Source organism: Canis lupus, chromosome 16 (genome assembly GCF_003254725.2).
Source record: "Canis lupus dingo isolate Sandy chromosome 16, ASM325472v2, whole genome shotgun sequence".
NCBI classification, from domain to species: domain Eukaryota; kingdom Metazoa; phylum Chordata; class Mammalia; order Carnivora; family Canidae; genus Canis; species Canis lupus.
Window position 1 is genome coordinate 16,758,241 of NC_064258.1, and position 16,442 is coordinate 16,774,682.

Below are 16,442 nucleotides of genomic sequence, written 5' to 3' on the forward strand. Positions count from 1 at the left end.
GCCACCAGGCGGTGTCACTTTCTTTTCTCTAGATCTCTCCTTCTAAAACCAGTTGCTCTGATGTCACCATGATAGCCATACATATATATAATACTTTAAATATGCAAGAATTTTCCCATGACTTATTTTAGTTTGACATCCCCATGAGGTAGGCAAAGCAAATTCTTATCTCTGACAAATGGGAGAAACCAAGTGAAGGGCTCGCTCAAGCAATCAGCGTTCCTGGTATATTATGCCTAATTTTTCATGTACAATATGGCTTAAAAATATCTGTTAATTATCTTAGCAACGTAAACAAAAACAACTCATTCTAAAATAGAATGCTCATTCTTGCATATTTGGGTCACCACCCTGGTAGCCACACAGCAGCTGGTTACCCGCACCCTGAGCTCCCCCGTGAAAGGGAGGGCTGGCTAACCCCTCATCTTCAGGCTGAGACCTTCTTTACCCAAACGTGTGCACACATGGAAGGCAAAGGAGCTGCGATCAATAAACACGGAAGCAAAGCACCTAATGGGTTCTGCAGTGGGAAGTGAACAGGCAGGCAGCACCACCCCAGTCCTGCCCAGTTTGCCCAGTCTGCAGCAGCTTTCAGAGAGAGGGATCCACTGTGCACTCCCACCCCGTGCCCAGGCCCGAGAACAAACAAAATCACATTCTTCATGGATTCCTCTACTCTTTGTGTATGTGTGTGCGTGTGTGCATCTGCATGTACCTGTTTGGACAAACATTCACTGGGTGGTGGTTGGGGACCAGGGGCTTGACCCAGTTGGGGGTCTCCTTAGGGCCCAAGTAAGGGCTGCACCGCACGTCCTCCCACCTGACTTGCTCGTAGGGAGGCCGGAGAAGGCCACCACCCGCTGCTCGGGTTGCAAAACCCCAGGGTGGGCGCACGACCCCGCCCGGCGCTCCCTCGCGACGGACAAAGTAGCCGCGGACCGATCGATGCCACCAAAGTCCAGGCAGGGCTGCCGGCGTGGCCGGGGCTGAAGTTCGCTGTAGCTCTGCACGCCTGGGGGAACCCCAAGTCTCCAAAAGCCCGAAATGTGCTTCCCGGGGGCGGGGGGTGGGCAGAGCAGCTCCGGGCCCCGGGCCCCGGGCGCAGGCACACTCGGAGAGGAATCCGAGAGAAGAAAGGTCCATTTGGGGGCGCAGCTACGCACACAGCTACACACACACACACACACACACACACACACACACACACACCCCGCCCGCTGTCCCCGCCCACCGCCCCTCCCCTGCGTCCCCGGCAGCCGCGCGCGGCTCCACCTCTCCGAAGCGCAGTCCACACCGTCCTTTTTCAACAAAACAACACTACGCACCGCCCCCAGCACCCGCACCGGGCGGGATTCGGGGCTACGCCCAGCCCGCCCCAGCCGCGCCCCGCGCCCCGCGCCCCCGCCGCTCGCCGAGCCCCGGCCGCGCGCAGCTGGGCAGGGAGACGCAGCCCGGGCTCGGCGGCCCAGCGCGACCCTGCGCCGCCACCCACCCCCGAGCGCCCGAAGTGACAGGAGGGGCACGCTTGGCGCGCGCGGGGCGTCCCGCCTTAACCGCTTCGGCGCCGGGGCGGACGACGGCGGCGCGAGGGCGGGAGCGGGGACCGCGCTGCCTGCACTCACCGGAATGTGCACTCGCAGCGAACGCCGCTTCTGGCTCGGGTTTTTCTTCCCGCCGCTCCCGCCGGGGCTGGAAACATCTTTTTTCTTCTTGGTGTCCATGGCCGCGCTTCCCATAACTTTAGCCAGAAGTTAATTCCGGGTGCCTCGTCCTGCAGTCGCGTCCTCTCCTTCCTCGCCGGCCCCCGCGGCCGGCCTCGAGCCGCGCGCTCTTCGCGACCGTCCTTCCACCCCGAGGACACGGCGCGGGGACTTCCGCGGGGAGGGAAGGTGGCGCAGGTACCTCCGGCCGCCGCCGCCGGCAGGGATGGCGGGCGGCGAGAGCGCGGAGTTCACGTGTCCCCTTCCTCCTCACGGGCTCAGCGATGCAAAACCAAAGCCAAAGGCGGTCCTGGCTCCGCTGTCCCTCCGGGTTACGCGTGGCAGAGGTCTCCCGCTGGGTGACAAAGTTTTCTTCCTTTTGCAAGGCGAAGCAACATTTTCCCCCCTCTCAGCTCCGCCCACGGACGCCCAGAGGTAATCTGAAAGGCAGGTGCAGGTGAAGACCGCAACCGGGAAGACAGCCCTCCCGGGCCCGCGCCGAGGCGGACAAGCTGGCCAGAGCCGACAGTTTGCGTGCAAATAGAATCCTCGGCCGCAGAATGCGCCAGCCCGTAGCCTGGGACTCGGCCCGTCCCCCTTCTGGGCGCGAGGGGGGAGGGGGGGGAGGGAGGAGGAGGCGTCCCCGCGAACGCCCCGGCAACTGGGCTCCGGCTCGGCTGCGCGCACGAGGGCTGGCGGCGGCTGGGCTCGCGGGCCCGGCAGGCGGAGGGCGCGCCCGCTGCGGCGCGGGGACGGGGGACGGGGGACGGGAGCCGGCGGCCAGGGGCGGCGCGGCCCGGACGCAGGCTCGGCGAGCGCGGAGCGCCCGGAGGCCGCGTGCCCCGAACAGGAAGTGCACGGCGCGCGCCGCCCGCCCGCTCCCCCCGCCGCCCCGGCCGCCCCCGGGTCTCCGGCCCCGCGGGCGGCGGCTCCCCTCCCCTTCCCTCCCCCGCGGCCGCGGCGGCGCGGGAGCGGCGGGCGCGCGGGTCTGATGCATTCCGTGTCCCAGCGCCCCTGAAACACGCCCGCGCCCCGCCCCGCCATCCCCGCAGCGGCGGAAGCCCCGGCTGGCGGGGGATGCGCACTGACCCGCACTTGTTTCCGGGACCCCCGCGGCCCCCGGGTCGGTCTCCGCCTGGCGTGCGGACTCCAGTGCGCCCCGGGGCGCGGTCGGCGTAGCTGGGGAGAGCAGCTTTTCACGGTCCCCCTGCCCCCCACCGGCACCCGGCTTCTCCCGGGTTCGCCGAGAGCTGCGCAGTGATGGGCGGTTGGAGCCGGCGTGGAGTTCCCGGGCCGCGGCGCGGAGAGGGCCGGCAGCCCCGGGCGAGGCCGCCACGTGCCGCCGCGTGGCCGCTCGGGCGCGGCGCGTTGCCGAGGGGCTTGGGTGCTGGCCCCCCCTGCGAGCGCCCCAGGGTGCTGCGACCTCGGCCCCCCCCGGGCGGCTGGCAGCAGGGGGAATGCGCAGTGGAGACGTCTCCTTTCCCGCCCTAGGTTCTGAGGACATAGTGACCCCAAAAGTCCCTGGAGCGCCCCGAATGCTGACGTCGGTCCCGCCTCTCCTCCTAAGCAGTAAATCAGGAAGGCCACGGGAGAAGAGCGGGCCTTAACTCCTGCCCAGGTGCGGAGACTTGAGCCCCCTCCTCAGAGGGGGAGGGGTTCGCCCGCCCGCCCTCGGGGTGGGGGCGGGGGAGGGGGGAGACGACACTCCTCTGGTGGCGCCTCCCACCCAGCCAGCCCGCAGCCAGTGGTTCCAGCCGTCTTTCCTGTGCTCTTTCCAGTCCTCCTTCCATCATCTGGTGTGAAATCCCCTGCGGTCTAGGTGGTTCCTTTTTCTCCCCTGCTCTTCAGGCCAGAATGAAGCCAGACTGGAAAATCTTGGAGGACTCCTTGCTTGACATAAATTTGAAATGCCCCGGGGCGGGGGGTGTGGGTTCAAAAATCAATTGGCCAACCTGGCCCTGCAAGGTGTGGAATTTCACACTTTGACCTTTTTCTGACTGGCTGGTGGGGGAGGGGGGGACATGAGACTGCCCATTTAGGGCCCTTTATTTCCCTAAATGCTGGAAATACTGGTTAGAAAAGGAGGGGGGGGGGGTTCCTTACCTATGCAACCAAGGGAACCCACCCTTACCCGCTCAGAATTCCTCCCCAAGTGTCACTTAAACTTCATCTCTTTAGCTTCCCATTTTTAATCCCTATCACAGTAATAATAATTTTCCAGGGTGTGGAAATCACTCCGTTCGACTAGAACTGATTTGGGAAGGAAAGATGGAGAAGGTGGGAAGGAGGGAGTTGACAGGAAGGGAAGTCTGGAAGAGCCACTAGGGAGGGATTCAGAACCAGGAGGTCACTGTCATTGTGTCATTGCTGGGGCTAAATGCCTTGCCTGGGGCCTGTCCTGGGTGATGGGCAGTGGTTAGCAGTTCTTATAATAGGTACTTTGTTGGTTGCTTGGTGTAAATACATCCAATCATTCATTAATAAAATTAATTTGTTCTCTGTTTATTTTGTTGGAGTACAGACTTCAGTGCCCAGGGATCCGAAATTAAAGTGTTTTACCATCTTGCCTGCATTTTAAGTGCCTTTGTTGTTGTTGTTTTTCCATATGGGACTATTTCTGAGATCTGGGTGTTTCTTATAGACAGTGCCAAAAAGAAGCATACTAGTCTCTTTTTTTTCCTTTTGAAAAGATATTAAATTGATCATATATCTTCCAATCAGTGGAGTCTTAGAATTGAGTTTTTTGTAATTGTTTTGCTTTGGGGGTGCCTTCTGAAACCCATGTTCCCCTCCACCTTGCCGCACACATGGTTATTTTAGCCAGTAGCTAAAAGTGGCATGCCAAGAAACAGTGTCCATGTACTGACCCTTGCTACTGATTGTTTCTGAACGCACTAACCTATGACTTCTTTCTCAAAGACAACGCAATACGATCTGTTCAAAGCACAATATCAAAATTTAAAATAAAGATAAGCATTACTGAGTTTGCCTTCCGCCTGGCTCTCATATTGCCAAGGTCAACACCATTACTGATCCTGTCTTTTTGAAAAATTCAGACTTTTTTTAGTATAAGACAAAGTGTTTATACACATAGAAGTTTATATAGATTATATATATAATAAGTTCTTGTATATAAGGTTTATATATAATTTATATAAACTGTGCATAAGTATAAAGTTTATTGATAAATTTATATATGTTTGTAATGCACTATATATATGTAGTGAAGCCAGTGCACAGGATCTGAGTAAAGCAGAGGCTCTAAGGTCACGAAATATCTATGTGATCCTTTACATTTTCCAGTGCCTGGCAGTTAGGCTAAGAATTGTAATTAATTCTGGCTGATGAAATGTGAATAGATTAAGTGTGTGTTATTTCTGGGCCAGGCAGTGAAGAGTTGGGATGTCTCCCTCACTTTTCCTCTGTTGCCGTGATCTTAGAGACCTTGTGTTCCAGACGGTGTCCAGGAAGAAAGGGTTGGACAACTGGCTTTGCACTTGATTGAGATGGGTAAAGTCACTGAGATTTTGATAGTTACTTGTGATCACAGCATAGCCTTGCCTATAAAAAATATTTGCATTGAAATATTACTTATCGTAATGACTGGGTTTTGGCACCCCCTTAAATTTCTACCCAGGGCAGGGCTGCATCCGCCTCCCTCTGATGTGGCCCTGTCCTTCAAATTGATGGAAGGATGAGAGGTAGAGGCTGGCCAGAACTGTGGGGTGCTGTGGGAACCACCTTGAAGTCTCCATTTGTCCTGAGTGCTGCCACTGAACCAGTCACTTCCTCCCCCCTTCTGCGAGACAATCTTCTGAAGATTTCTGAGGCCTCTTTAACAAGGGGCTTGTATTTTGTCTTGATTATATATATTGTACATATTTGTTCATTTTATTCCTCCAGTAATCCCTTTTTTATTTAACTTTTCAGAAGTCTCATTGCACAATTAATTGAAAATTAAAAACAAGCAAACAAAAGATCTCTAGTCCTTCACCACCAATGATTTAGGACAGTGCTTCTAAGGGAAAGGGGGCTTCTTGAAGATGTTTCCATTGGGGCATCATTTGTCCAGACTGGTACTAACGAGAGGTACCCATATACAGCACCTACTGTGTGCCAACACTGGGGCGTTTTATAGGCTTTAGTATCTATCTCTACATGAGGAGATGTTATTAACCCCATTTCACATCACACCTGTGTTTGTGTCATTGTAGTTCCACAATTCTTTCTATTAAAATTCCCCAGAACAGTCAGAGACATTTTACAGAGGAGGGAAACTGAGACCAGCCGTCAGATACCACTTAACTTCTGTCCATTGATTTTAATTTGCAGGGCCCTCCGGAAAGAAACTAAAAAGTATGGCCCCTTCCGCTTTTAAAAGCTTTGCACAAGGCTAGCAATACTATTTAGGAAACTCCTTCAGGGTGACCTTGGACAGACATCAACATCTTAGCTGCGTGGGTCTGTATATTTAGGAAACCAGTCACTCCATTTTGGGCAGAAAGCACCTCTTAGAAAAATGAAACAGGGTCTGGGCTGAGGACGCTGTGAATGCTTTGCTAACTCATTAGAAACCAAGAGGAGAGGGTGTTGTCATCCCATCATGAAAACCAGGGCTAAGGGTCACATTCAAATTTTTATTTTCCTTTAAACATGGGCACTGATTATGTAACCTTGTGAAAGCTTTTGCTCCCTGGTACAAATGAGGCTACTGTTATCAGTCTAAGGGTAGTGGTGGAGGTGCACGCAGGAGCAGTGGGGAGGGTTGCTTTGGGGCAGCATCTCTCTCAACAGCCCTTTCCTGGGTTCCTTTTGATTTTTCAGGGGACCCGCACAAGCCACCCCCTTTATCTGTGTTTCAGATTGCACTTCATCTGTAATGCCGGTTAACCATAGGTCATCCTGCCCATGCAATCCAACAAGTACTTTGGATTAAGATAAAGGTAAGCTCTGTGGCAATATTCTCCCAAAGGACAGACTTGCTGTTCACTCTTTTTCTCTAGAGAATAGGCTGGTGTCTTGACCGGCTTTGCCTAAACACACACTCAGCAGTTCTGAAGAATGACAGATTCAGCAAGCAGGGTATGTGTGACCCACAGCACTGTGTAGTAGAGAGGCGTCTGTTTGCTAAATAAAAGAATAGGTAATCCCAGCAATTATGTCCCCTTCCTCTACTAAGGGTAGCAGTCACGTAAACAGCATTAGTTGGGAATCAAGTCTTTGGTTCTGCCAATAGCTGCTTTCATAACTGCGTTACAGAGTTCCCATGTGACTTTTGTCCTGGAAATGTCCAGCATTTCCTCCCAGCCAGGGAGTGGGTTTGGGCTCCCTAGGCTGCAGAATTCCACTAAAGCTCTGTATATGTTGGTTCTCGACTTCCTCCTGAGCGTTGAACATGCTAGACGTGAACAGATTAACCCAGGGAAATTTGGAATTCCACTGTTAATCTGAATATGGCATGAACCTCTGCCATGACTGACCTCTGATCTCACTCAACGTATCTGTTTAGGGCATGATAAAATAATGCAAATTAATTATAATAATTTCCTAAGCAAGCAAAATTTCTTTGGCGATTACACTAGCCCCAAAATGCATATACTGCATGTACAAATATGAACATTAACTTGCACGAGGGAGTGCTTATCGGCACCACTGTTAACCATTTATTCATGTAACTTGCAGCTGACATCTAGAGCTGCTGGCCTCTAGAATGCTAGCTATGGTTTTTTAACAAGGCTCCAGAAAAAATACATTTACGGTGCCTGGGGATGGGCAGTGTTTGGAGAGCGGATCCAAATCCAGTGTGTGTCCTGGATTTTCTTTTCTTTTTTTTTTTTTTAAAGATTTTATTTATTTATTCATGATAGTCACACACACACACACAGAGGCAGAGACATAGGCAGAGGGAGAAGCAGGCTCCATGCAGGGAGCCCGATGTGGGATTCGATCCCGGGTCTCCAGGATCGCGCCCTGGGCCAAAGGCAGGCATCAAACCGCTGCGCCACCCAGGGATCCCTGTCCTGGATTTTCAAGTGTGTTATAGACTTTGACCTCTTGACATCCACCCATCACTGCAGATGCAGTTTCCTTCCTTCTTGGGGAAAGCTGTGTCCCTCCTGGAGGGTCCAGGCATACCTGGAGTTAAACCCATGTACAAACTTGCCAGTGTCTATCCCTGTCCTTGAACCTTAGCACTTTATATCACAATCGATAAATGCCTATTTGGTACACAGACAGAGCCTACAAGATGCTCGTTTCCAGGGCTCTAACTGTGCAGGGAGGCTGTCAAGGATATAGTGATCTTTGACAACCCTCCTTATGCAGAGTGGGTCAGAAATGTATTTTGTAAAATGTTCCTAAATATAGCTCCAAAGAGTTGCATGAGGTCCTGGGAGAGAATGGAGAGAGAGAGAAACTCTGTGCCCCCATGAGCTTGCAAAAGGTCATTTCAAATCATCGCAACACCCCCAGTGCATCATTGTGCAAAAGGATTTACCTTGCTTTTCTTTTTTTTTTTCTTTCCCCACTCATTGTAGCATTTTATCCTCTAGGCAAAAAAATAAAGCATAATTACAAAGTTCATTGTTCTTTGACCAGCCTGAAAGAACATTTTCCTTTCATTGTAGCTTATTCACACATGATGGAAGAGGTTCCTGGAATCTCCTGGAGATGGACGCAGAGTTTCTCGGAGCAACCAGGAGGACCTTGTGTGAAGCACGAGGTGGCATGTGGGGCTCGCTGCAAATATGAAGCCCTTGAAGAGACTCCATGCTGGTCAGCATCGAGGCCAGCTACCTGGTCTTGTGGCTAGGATGCAAGCACAGCTGCTTCGGCCAGAGCTTTAAGAAGAGTCTATATCTCAGTAGGATCGCTGGTTCCAAGTCCTTTTGTGATCTTTGCAGCCTTAAGAAACTGACAATTTGTTCTCCAAGAATGGAGATAGCTAGAGAATTGTGTCATTTTAACCACTCCCTCCTAAAAGACTGGTTTTTCAGCCTGTCTAGAGATTTGCTCTTTTGCCAGGGGGCAGGGGGAGTCATTTGCCTCTGCCCTTAGATCTGTTCTGTGTCCCGCCCTGCTCTGTGTTGCCCAGAAAAGCAGTCCCAGGATCTTTAGCCAACTGATCCCACTTGGTGTCTGGCCAGGTTTGGCCAGAGGGAGGCAGTGGTAGAGCCCAGAGTATGGGAGCAGGAGGGAGGCTGGGGGTTCTTCTTGACATTGGATTGGAAATCTGGGCACATGAGGGAGGTGGACAGCTCTGGGGGAGGATTCTAGGACAGGTCAGGAGGGCAGTGTGGCGGGGGGCGTGGCTGGAGGACAGGTGGGGATTTGTGTGAGTGAGATGGGATGGTATTGGGGAACGTCAGCCAGAAGAATGGCATGATCCAGCTTCCGTTTTGAAGGTTGGCCTGGTGGCTCTGTGAAGTAGAGTAAGAGGAAGGAACTGGCAGCCCAGTCAGGAGCTGTCACTGTCATCCCAGCGAGACATCATGGCTTGGACAGGAGGGGAGAGGCGGGGTGGTGAGAAGTATACATACTTCTGGATGTATGTCAGAATTTGCTGAGAGATTGGGAATAGGGTCTGAGAGAAAGGAACGGGTAATGTATGGTCTAAGGTCTTGGCCTGAGAGACTAGAATGATCCTGATTCCTAGGAGGAGAGCCTCAGGGCTATGGGCAGTCTGCTCTGGGCTGTAGTAAGGCAGAGGTGCCTGTAGGGACCTAAGGGAAGATCCTCCAGCAACAGGGAGACGTCTGGCTGGTGACATCGGCCCAGCTGGCATTTCAGGCCAGAAGCGGGAAGAGATTTGGAGGCATGAGCATAGACAGCAAAGAGGTCAGGACAGCACCCCGCAAGCCCCCTCTACCAGTTCCAAGTTGGGGAGATGAGCAACCTTGAATTATGAAGAGAACCAAGAGAAAGTGGATCTGGCAGCCAGGAGACAGAAGCTCATCGAGGAAGGTGCAGAGTGAGAGGCAGGACTCAGAGGTGACCATGGGATTTGGCCTCAGCTGCCTTGATGAGCCAAGGACTAGTGGGAGCAGTGGTGTCATGCAGAGGGCTCACAGGAGGCAGGGCCATGCAGGCGGCTCATGCTGGATGGGTAGCTCCCAGAGCTCTGCAGAACAGGGAGCAGAGATGGGCGATGAGAGAGGAATGTGGGTCAGGAGATGTTGGTTTTCAAGGAGCAGGATGTTCTAGCATGTTTGAGTGCTGATGCCGTGACCCTGTCCCGGTCAGGGAGGGAATCCATGATGCAGAAAAGGAAAACCAAGAGAGCAAAATGCTGAGGTGGGCAAGAAGGGTGAGGTATACCAGACCTAGGGGAGGACAGTCCATCGGGCGAGAGGAGGCTCATCACCTGATTGGAGGGAGGGGTGCACGGAGACATGGACAGGGAGCTGGGGGTTCTAGTCTCCTCAGAATGGGAATCAGTGGCACCCCTGATAGAGGGGATGGAATGGGGGCTACAGGAGAGACAGATGGGAAAGCAGAGCTGTAAGGGGCCACGGGGGTACATTTCCCACACAAGTGGAGGGATGCCCTGTGCATCTGCTAACTCAGCAATAGGTCTCAGAGAGTGTGTGTAGCAGTTTGCAGGGAGCTGCCTTCTTCCTGGAAGAAGTGATAAATGGGCATGATATTCCATTGTAGAAATACTCCATAACTTATTTGATCATGATTTGCTATTTATTGCATTTGTTTATATAAGCAGTCCCCTCCTGGTGAAAATTTAGGTTGTTTCCAGCCCTGGAATGCTGGGTACACATGCTCCAATGCAGAATTGTTGGAGAAAAGCTCATGTGCACTGTCCACCTGGACAGGCAGCCAGTCTGTCCATCTTAGGTGGATGGCACACAGGCCCATCTCATTGGGCTTGCCAACAGAGTTGCTTTTCTAGCTTTTTGATATTTGCTGATTTGTTAGGTGAAAATAGTGTCATGAAACTAAACTTTCATGGTTTAATTTTCCTGTTCTGAATGGAAAATAGCTTTTGTGCATTTGCACTTCCTGTTCAGTTATCTTCCTGTGAGTTAGTTGCCGGTGCTTTCTCCTGTGGGTGCTAGGTCTGTCTCCCACCTGCTTACAGGTGCTCTTTATACCTTGACAGAATTAGCCCCTGTCAGTGCCATGCACTGCAAGCATTTCTTCCCGGTCTAATTGTCTTTTGAGTTTTTTTATCTTGCCCTTTTTTTTAGCATACAGGATTTTCCCCTTTTTATATGGTTTGTTTTATTGATTTATGTTTATGGCTACTAAGATTTTCTGTCACATACAGAGAAGTGCGGTGGGAGGGGCACAGGCTCGGGGCTCACACTTGCCTCTGTCACTCCTCCGGTGGTATATCTGCAAGGATGTTGCACAACCACTTGGTAAATGTGAGATGAGAATGCCTGGGAGCATGTAAGCACCTGCACGTGGAAGATGCTCCTTTCTCTTCCTCAACATCAGTCCCAAAAGCAGAGCACACAGCAGTGGCATGTTTGCTGCCTGCTTTCCAGAATCCTTCTGGAACATCACAGTGCCCGTGATTTCCTGGGCACAGTCCCTGTGGCCCTCTGAAGTCCACCCAGCCCTGCACTCAGAGGTGACATTCACCCCAGAGGAGAGCTCATATCCTAGAAGGCTGTTCCAAAGTTGCCATCGGTCCAAGGGGCAGCCAAGAGCAGGGTTCCTGTCTTTCACCTCAGAGATGGAGCGGGGTTTCTCACAGAGTTGCCCTCAGGTGCTGGGCTCCTTACTTCCCCACACTCTGGTCGGGCAGTTTGGGGTAGACCATGTCACCTGCTTGGTTGAAGTTTGAGACCTGCTGCAACGACCCTTCCTCTGATCCTTCTCCAGGAAAGTATTTTAGGAACCAGAGACATAACAGCAGCACACTTTGCTCCATCTTTCCAGCTAAGAGAGTTGCAGGCATGGTGCCTGCCTGTCACCCACCGGAATGTGCGTGGCTGTGGAGGATGGCCTCAGAGAATAGCTTGGAGAGGCCATCAAGGAGCACCAGCCAGGAGATCTTCCCACGGAGCTGATAGCTGAGTCGTCTTCCCAGCTGTGTGGCTGAAGGCCTGTCTGAGTCCCAACAGGAGGGAAATGTGGGGCAGGGGATGCCAACTTGCCTCCTGTTTCCATTTTACATACATGACATCTGTACCAAACCTTCCCTGAAGAGAGATTATGTTGTATGAGTTTAGAGTGTTTGACTTTATAAGTCTTTCTAGAATGACTTTTATATTATTGAACAATGGGAATGAGTCAGAGGCCTGGAAAATGGGATACCACTTAAGGCCCAAGTGGGAAGAAGGATTTTTACGAAAGTGAAAGAGGGATCACATGGAAGTTTAGAAAGTATGATGGGCTTTGGACTTGGACTCCAGAGAGAGGAGGGCAGTAGAGTTATTTGGGGTCGTGTTCCAAGAAGGAGGGTTTTTCTACCTAGAACTGTTCCATCCAGAGCTGTGTCTGAAACCCTAAGAGATAGGACTTGATTCTATCAGGGCCAGGGCTGAATGTGGCTGGCCAACATGGGGATTTGATAGTTGAAACCTAAAAAAAGACATCTGTTATGATCTCCAGGGAGAAATTCCTGTCTTTCTCCTGAACTCTTGGTTACCGTTTTCCTTGTTGGCACTGGAGCTAACCCTCACATCCTTCTCACAGGTGGCCAGTGCACAGAGCATCAGAGCTGATGGCTGTAACACACACACACACACACACACACACACACACACACACACACACACGGTGTGCATTCATAGCTTTATTTCCTCTTTAGGGGAACCTGCTTCCCCTGCTGGCAGGGGCTGCCACTCCCAGTCAGTGTTCTGGTCCCTGCCCACCAGCTCAGCCAGTCACAACCTCCCTCACATGGGGAGTTGGTCCTGGGGGCCAATCAGAGCCCTTCCCTGGTATTCTAACCGGAGCTGACCAAGCTCTCTCCCTCCGTACCCCAAGGCTGGAAGGCTTCCATCTGGAGCTGCCCCCACTCAAGGGACAGTAGCCTGAGAGTACAGCTCTCAAAAAGAACTAAGGAAGGGGGGACATGGAAGCCTCGGCCCCCCCATCACCCCTAACACCACTTCCTCTTCTCCCTCTCCCCATGAGCCAACAACATTTCCATCTTTTGGGTGGCTCAGTGGTTGAGCATCTGCCTTCGGCTCAGGGTGTGATCCTGGGGTCCTTGGATCGAGTCCTACAGCACGTTCTCCTCAGGAGCCTGCTTCTCCCTCACCTGTGTTTTTGCCTCTCTGTGTCTCTCATGACTAAATAAATAAAATCTTAAAAAAAAAAAAAAGGTAGAGTTGGAATTCTGTCTCTTGCAAGACAAGAGCCTTAACTAAGGAACTTCTCACTTTTAATTAACTTAATTTTGTTATTCTTTCTAGAATCAGGTGGGGAGAAGAAGGGACCCAGGGAGGAAGAAGAGAAGCAAGAAAGAGGAAGGCTGTGTAGCAGAGTTTATAGCCGACAGGAGTGCCTGTTATCTGGCCCTTCCAGCCTGACCCCTCTGCCCCTCGGCCACCCTGGCCACGTTCTTTGCTGTGGTCAGGTAGCCTTGACCTTCCTGGCCAGCAGCCTCCCAAAGGACGTCCAGGACCAGGCTGTTTACTCCCAAGCCCATTCGGAAGATCTGTGGGAACGGAAGGCTCCATGATGCCATAGGCCCTGCCCTCCGTGTGAGTGGGCAGCTCCCTGGCTGCACACAGTGTTTGCGGGTGCCGTGGCCCTTTCCAGAGGCTCAGGTCAAGCATTGGATATTCTCAGAGCCCTGTGGGCTCAGATGAGAATCTCTGATGGGACTGGAGTGCATAAATCTTCTCCCATAGGAAAAGAACTTTGCCCTTTGTGATTGAAGAAAGCCTGCTTAAACTGACTAATGACTAGGATTACCAAATTCCATTGGCAAATTTTCCAAGTTACCTGAGCAAGAAAAAAACAGTGATTACAGAAGCCAAGGCCAGCATCGTCAAGTGCACGTTGGTCATTTACTTGGACAGGCACAATCCCGTCCTTCTTATTTCTGGTTAAACTCCCATGGCACTGTAACCAGATACCTCCGGGCTGGGAGGATGGGCTGAGCGGGAAGGGAAGGGCTGTGGGGTTGATCTACATGGTCAGATTTCTGGTTCAGAGAATTACCAAGATCTGATGTGAAAGAGCCCCTTTCCTTTTCGTTTACTCTTACCACATCCTCATTTCTTTTTTAATCCTTGTATCTCTTTGTGTTTTTACATCCAGATTCACAAAGTGGCTAATCTTAGGGCTACATGAGATCAGAAAATGCCCTGTCTCCTATCGTACCATTGTTCTGCTTTCATCAAGAGCAAAGGAACAGAGGGGCGCCTGGGTGGCTCAGTTGGTTAAGTGTCTGCCTTTGGCTCAGGTTGTGATCTCAGGGTCCTGGGATGGGGTCCCACATCGAGCTCCCTGCTTGGCGAGAAGCCTGCTTCTCCCTCTCCCTCTGCCTGCCACTTCCCCTGCTTCCCCTGTGCTCTCTCTCTCTCTCTCTGTCAAATAAATAAAATCTTAAAAAAAAAAAAAAAAAAAAAAAAGGAGCAAGGAAGCAGTGCACAAACAGTAGCTTTCTAATAGCCCATTGGGAAGATCTACAGTATTTATTCTACTGATTTTCCTATTGCTCAAAATATATTGGAACTCCTTTTAAACATTTTGTGAACTTAGGGCAGTTTGTGAGGTGCAAAAAAGCAAAAGTACCAAAGCCGATAGACTTCCCATGGAATATTTGTGCAAGCACCAAGCCAAATCGTCAGCATAGACAAGGCACAGAAAGGATGCAGTATTGAAATTCCCACATGGTAGCCTCTGTCGACATCTCACCGGCCAGTGAATTTTGCTCCAGCTGACCCTTATTAATGAAAAATTAGATCTGTTTCGGGCTGAATTGCTAGCATCCCAGGGATCACTCAGTTCGTCTCTCTCTCTCTCTCTCTCTCTCTCATTAAACTAACAGTAACTTCAGAGACTCCCATTTGCCAGCATATCTTTGTCAGCTGGGATCCTTGGGGAGGTGGATGCCAAGACAGAATTAGACATGTAAGAGCTTTAATGGGGGTAATGTCTGTGCAGGAGATAGAGGGGAACGAGCAGGAGTAGGTGGGGGGAGTCTCTGACCCGAGCCCAGGTCTGACACCTGAAAGACACTATTGCTACAGCCGGTCTTGGGGCCACATGGGTGCCCACTCTGCCCCCGCCCCCACCCCCACCCCCACAGTATCCAGTCTAAATGGCCTACCTGGTAGTGTGACCCAGATCTTTTCCTGAGGGCTCTGAGTCCTTTATAATCATACCCATCTTGGGCCAGGCTGGCAGCATCTACAGTCACACCGTGCCAGCATGAGGGGGAGCCACATGGACCCTTGGCGTCAACATGTCTTCCAACCCCATGCCTTCTATGAAAGCACGCTACCTCCAACTGCTGATCTTGGTCAACTCACCCCACCAAGAGAGTGACTTCCTTACACACTGGGCCCTGGCCACGAGGAGCCAAAAGCATCCGGGTGACAGCTGCAGCCTGCCGTTCAATAGGACCCTGGCTGTGTCCCCTGGCAAGACAGTGTCCCCTTTTGGGACCCAGATTTTAGGTCTACAGAGCCCGGAGTTGCAGGGACAGGAAGCAAAGAGTCTGCCAGCAGGTCATTGGAGTTACTCCATAGTTCATGCATCCATGTGTTCTTCCCACAGGAGACACGGTGCCACAGAGAGCTCTCCAACTTAAAGCACACACTGCTCCTGCAAGGTATTCCTTCCCATCCCTGCACAGCATCACCTCCGAGCTTCAGGGACTTCTTCAGTGCACTCTCCTGGCTCTGCAAGCCTGGCTGCTTCTGGATGGTGTGACGTGTGATGGGCCAGTGCCTCCTACAGTCACACCCTCCCACCCTGCAGCTTCTTAGCTGTAAAGTGAGCCAGCCCTCTGTTGGGTGCTGTGTCATGTGGAATCCATTCCTGGCCAGGTGTCCCATAACCCCCAGACAGTGGTGATAGCTGAGCATAGTTCTCTGTGGGCAGGAAGGACAGATCCACACTTGGAATAGGTATCTGTCCTTGTAGGATCAACCGCTGTCTCTTCCGAGATGTAAGGGAGACCAGGCAGATGGTCCCTTCAAAGAATAGCACCAACTGGAATTATTGTTGCTGACTGGTTGGAAATTCAGAGAGAGTCCATGCTGTCAGGCCCATGCATAGCCTCCTTCTCTGCCGCTCAGGCTGCTCCATCCACATACCCAACGTGCCAGTCCCAGGGTGGCTGGTGACCAAGGCCAGCTGCCATCAACCAGTGAGTCATTTTGCACACTTGGCTGTTTAGTGCCTCTTGCATGGCAGACTCTCTGGTGGGCACTAATGTGTGATTCAAACATCTTTACACCTTGTGCCCACTCCCATCTGTCCATCCACGTGCCTCTATCCAGAGCTTTCTGTCCCTGACCCTCCAGTCCTTTTCCTTCCAGACCCTTAGCCAGCTAACTGGGCCACTGGCCACAGCCCAGACACCTTGGTCTAGTTCTCCTTCCACACACGCGGATGAGTAGCTGTGCTGCTCACAGCCCTGCCCTCTGGGAAAAGCTGTCTCCTGTGTCATTCAGGGTTGTTCCAGAACATGACTGTAATGCAGTGGCTAAACATTTTCCAGTTCCTCCCCCAATATGGCCATCTGTCAATCAAGCTTGGATTGTTTTTGTTTTTTATCAGCTCCTTATGTGGGTCATACAGGACACCTCACTA

General features: G+C 52.0%; 1 protein-coding gene and 1 long non-coding RNA gene across 5 annotated transcripts in view; one reads left to right on the forward strand and one right to left on the reverse strand.

The window, feature by feature from the left end:
- PRKAG2 (protein kinase AMP-activated non-catalytic subunit gamma 2) overlaps nt 1–1,762 on the reverse strand; it is a 264,514-nt gene extending 262,752 nt beyond the window's left edge. For all 3 annotated transcript variants that reach the window (XM_025452415.3, XM_025452404.3, XM_049094700.1), the window contains exon 1: nt 1,623–1,762. In XM_025452415.3, the coding sequence (XP_025308200.1) occupies nt 1,623–1,736 (114 nt within the window). In that variant the 5' untranslated portion in view covers nt 1,737–1,762. The remainder of the gene's footprint in view (nt 1–1,622) is intronic.
- Nucleotides 1,763–1,997: 235 nt separating this feature from the next.
- On the forward strand, nt 1,998–8,699 carry LOC112663462 (uncharacterized). Of its 2 annotated transcripts, XR_007402580.1 has the most exons (5): nt 1,998–2,135; nt 3,192–3,318; nt 3,479–5,210; nt 6,563–6,643; nt 8,327–8,699. It is a non-coding gene; the product is annotated as an uncharacterized LOC112663462 (long non-coding RNA). The 2 variants fall into 2 exon arrangements; XR_003139237.3 differs by lacking the exon at nt 3,479–5,210.
- Nucleotides 8,700–16,442: the final 7,743 nt, after the last annotated feature.